Here is a 3836-nt window from a genome sequence, read left to right on the forward strand (position 1 = left end):
CAATGCTCAGAGTCTCCGAGTCCTCTCTCCTGTGATTCATGACAAGACGAGATATGTTCTGTCCTGTTCCCTGGAGTCACTCCCGGCCAGGGGACAGAGCTTTGGGTCTCAGCATCAGGGACCCCAAATGTGCTGACCCAGGCCCAGAGAGGAAGAAACATTTTGCTTTGCTCTTTCAGCTCTTATGGAAAGACCCAAGAACTGGAGTCCCCAGGAGTTGACAGGGCTGTGAAAACTTGGCTTCCAGAGACTAAAAACAAGGGGCTTGGAACTACAAGTGGCCCATCTTCAGAGAAGGAAGAGCGGGCAATGACGTGGGATAGGAAAGGAAGACAAGAGAGATTAGGACAAAAAACAAGGCTTGCTCTTCAGATCTCTTCCTCTTTCTTCTTCATCTCCAGCTTATAAAGAATCTGATAGCCATCATCCCAGGCATACAGTTGCTGCTCACGGGGATTATAGCGGAGGCTGGCATGGGCACCGTACCGACGGGGGAAATAAGGGAGGGCCGCCCTTTCGGGGCTTAGCGTGCCACTGGCATCAAAGGAACACTGGATGCGGGCCCGACTGGCAGGCCGTGTGTTGTAGACCACATAGAGAGTCCCACAGATGACAAAGGCAGCTTCTGCATTCTCTCGGGGACACGGCGTGTCCCACTGCTGCTCCGTGCCCAGTGTGTGTGGGTCTAACTTGGCCAAACATAAGTGTCTGTCGTCCTCCTGGGTGGCATAGACAGCCCAAAGGCCCTCCTCATCGGCCGCCAGGTCAATATAGGTATCAGCAGTGAGACCATATGGGGGGATCAAGCCTTCGGCCGGGAACACGGAGCTGTCCACCACCGTGCGGTTGGCCAGATGAAACTTGATGAGCTGCAAAGTGTTTTCCAACTTGTCACCCCCGCCAGGGCCTCCGGGGGGCCTCCTGGCATAATAGAGAAAGCCGCCATACACCAGTTGGCCTGTGCCCTTCCAGGGGAAGGGCACTCGAACCCGGATGGCCTTCCTAGCAGTCCTGGCCAAGGTGAAGTCACGAGGTCTTGGGAATATGAAAACTGTGTCGTTGTGGGTCCCATCCAACACGAAGATCTTCTCGGTAGGACCCAAGGGATCCTTGGTCCACAGACCAGTGGGCCCGCCAAACCGCTTTAGGATCTTCATGGATCTCACCTGAGAGATAGTGTAGCCGCAGTCTGGGGGGTGAAGGAGGAAGGGAAGAAAGCACAAGACAAGCTAAATCAGGTTAAGAGTTCCATGTCTAACCCAGGAACCTTCAACCCAACCCTAACCCTAATTCTAGCCCTGGGACACCTGCACTGACAGGGAAAGAGGGGGTGAAGGAGGAGGAGGAGGAGGAAAGGTACCACAAATGCCTGGATCCCCCATCCCCAAATTTTCTTCATGAATCTCTCATCACAGAAAGTTCCCAAAATCAGATTCTGAAAAATAGAGCCAATGTGGACTGGGATGTGGAGGTAGAGAGGGGGTTTAGGGGTAAGTGGAGGGGTGAGATGAGGTGGGTGGGGAAGCATTAGGATGGAGAGATCACACTGGTTCGAAGTTCAGAGCTTGCTCTCAGAACCTATTACCTGTCATCATGTCATATTTCTCATTTCTTCGGCCCTTGCTTTTGTTCCCTGGGCCTACTCCGGTTCCCTTCTCGTCCACCTCTACACAGGGGAGTGTGGGGTTCTGGCTCTCTAGATAGTCCACCTCCCGTTCCAAACTGTCTACCCTCCCTGAGATGGAGTCTGCCTCAATCCTGAGGGCCTCCCGTTCCTTCTCAGCCACATCCAGCAGTGGCAACATCTTGTTTTTGAAGTCCCGCAGCTCTGCCGCATGCCGACTTGTCTGGTCTTGGCACTGGGCCATCCGCTCCTGTGGGGATGAGGGGGGCAGGCAGAAGGATGAGGGGGGCAGGCAGAGGGCTGAGGCTTCCAACCCACACAAAGAGAGGCCCAAGCAGGGAGTTGGAAATAGACTGACACCACCTCAGGCAGGCTTCCCCATTCCCTGCACCCCTCCTATAGGACACCGTATGTCTAGAGACGCAATGTCAAGAGCCTGGTTCACCCCCCAAGTCCTTCATGTTCTCCAATGCATACTCTGCATGTTCTCTTCAAGCTGCCCCTGAGTGAGCTTGCAGGTAGGCTTGAGGGCAAGAGTTGAATCTCTGCTTTCTCCATGAGACAGTTTGCCTCCTAGAAATTAATGGCGATGGATGGATACCCAAGTATTCCAAAGGCAGACAGTATGAACTGGGAATATGGCGCAAGGGTAAAATGTGTGCCTTGCAAGCAGGAGCCTTGGGTTCAAGTCCCCTACACCGTTTTTAAAGATAGCAAAGACAGAAAGTTGCAGTTTCTGGAAACTTCTAGCTTCAACAGAATTATCAGCCCCAGATGCATCTATGCCCAACCTGAGCTCTCATTTCTCCTCTGTTCTTTCTATCTACTCTCAGGAATGGAGAATCCTTCCAGGCATGTAAGAGGAAGTCTGTCCACTCACCTCCAAGGTAGCCAGCTGGCGCTCCAAGTATGCCATATAGTCGGGGTACTGTCCCTGAAGGGAGCAGGACCAGGATAAAAGCAACCACAGGAGGAGAGGAATGCTAGGCCCCATGGCAGCGGGAATGGGGACAGCGTCTGAGTGAGCAGCTGTGGCTCCAGCACTTGGGCCCAAGTTAGTGTAGGAGGCGGGGTGGGGGCGGGGTCTCCCCTGGATCTCTGAGGCTCTCTCACTACCCTGGAATGCTTTCCCTCTCTTTACACCCCCTATCCCCTTTCCGCTAGGACTGATCAAACACAGATGGCCTATTGCAGAGCAGCCAGAAAGCCTTAACCATGTCCTGCCTAGGCTCCCGGCTTCCCAAGAGAGGAGAAAGAGATGAAACCCCTATGGTAGAGGCCTGGGCAGTCACCAGAAAAGAGCTAACTGGGGGAGACAGGCTCCAGAGCAAACTCTTGATTTTAGACTTCTTTGGGTTGCCTTCTTAAGAAATAAGTCGTTGACCTATTCTTTTCCCCAACTATCATAGCATGAATTGCTTTCTGTCTAGTCCAGTGGATGTAGAAAGCAGGGAGGGGAGTACAGGGAAGAGGTGGGGACAAGGCCACAATGATTTTCTGTTGCATGTTCTATAGCTCACTGGCGCCATCTTGTGCTAAGAATTGTGCCTCTGTCCTCTCAGGGTTAACAGGGAACCAAGGCCTAGAATAGATCTTCACTGCCTGAACCAATTTTTTCCTCAATGCAAATGGAGATTACCTTTACAGAGGATCTTATCATTAAAAGATTCCTCAGACTATACAATTACCTTAGGGGCTACCTCAATCTCTTTCTGATATAGCCTCTGAGAAAAAAAAAAACCACTGAGATTAGAAATACTTTTTTAAATCATGGATAAATTAAGAGAATTAATCCCTATTCCCAGGAACTAAGACTATCAGTAGAGCCATTCTTTTTGGTTCTCCTTTACCAGAAATGCTTGAGGTATATTCTTGTACACGTTTTATTCACTTAGAAAAAAAATGTGGAAGTATTTGTTATGGCCTTAATCAAAGTCTTCACTTCGCTACTAATGGGAGGAAAGAGAACAATGCTTAATTTCTCTTAGTCCAAAGGATGTTTCTCTAAATGTTTCTCATTTTTCTTTTCTAACTGCTACTGCAGAACTTTTGTCAAAAGAAGTAAATGAATCTAGTGTTTAAAGGCCAGTGGTCATCAATCTAGACCACCATTTCTCATTCAGAAGAAACATGGCTCTCTGTGGAACCAAGCATATCCCAGAGGGGCCAGAAGTGTTATCATGTCAATGGGGGCAACTGGTAGGATGAGAGG

The 3836-nt window shown here is 50.3% G+C and overlaps 1 protein-coding gene across 1 annotated transcript; it reads right to left on the reverse strand.

Annotated features, from left to right (window-relative positions):
* Positions 1–355: 355 nt before the first annotated feature.
* Positions 356–2618, reverse strand: OLFML3 (olfactomedin like 3). Its single transcript, XM_049765849.1, has 3 exons — positions 2505–2618; positions 1586–1874; positions 356–1189 (listed from the first exon to the last, which is right to left on the reverse strand). The coding sequence occupies exons 1-3, from the start codon at positions 2616–2618 to the stop codon at positions 369–371; spliced, it is 1224 nt and encodes a 407-aa protein (XP_049621806.1). The 3' UTR covers positions 356–368.
* Positions 2619–3836: the final 1218 nt, after the last annotated feature.

The sequence above is a fragment of the Suncus etruscus genome, chromosome 19, assembly GCF_024139225.1.
Source record: "Suncus etruscus isolate mSunEtr1 chromosome 19, mSunEtr1.pri.cur, whole genome shotgun sequence".
Taxonomy (NCBI): Eukaryota; Metazoa; Chordata; class Mammalia; order Eulipotyphla; family Soricidae; genus Suncus; species Suncus etruscus.

Excerpts from the sequence above, each read along its gene's own strand:
- OLFML3 (XM_049765849.1), bottom strand. The coding sequence starts at position 2,618 with ATGGGGCCTAGCATTCCTCTCCTCCTGTGGTTGCTTTTATCCTGGTCC. Across the intron at positions 1,875-2,504 it reads GCCAGCTGGCTACCTTGGAG|GAGCGGATGGCCCAGTGCCA; the intron begins GTGAGTGGACAG and ends TCATCCCCACAG. Across the intron at positions 1,190-1,585 it reads GAAATATGACATGATGACAG|ACTGCGGCTACACTATCTCT; the intron begins GTAATAGGTTCT and ends TTCACCCCCCAG.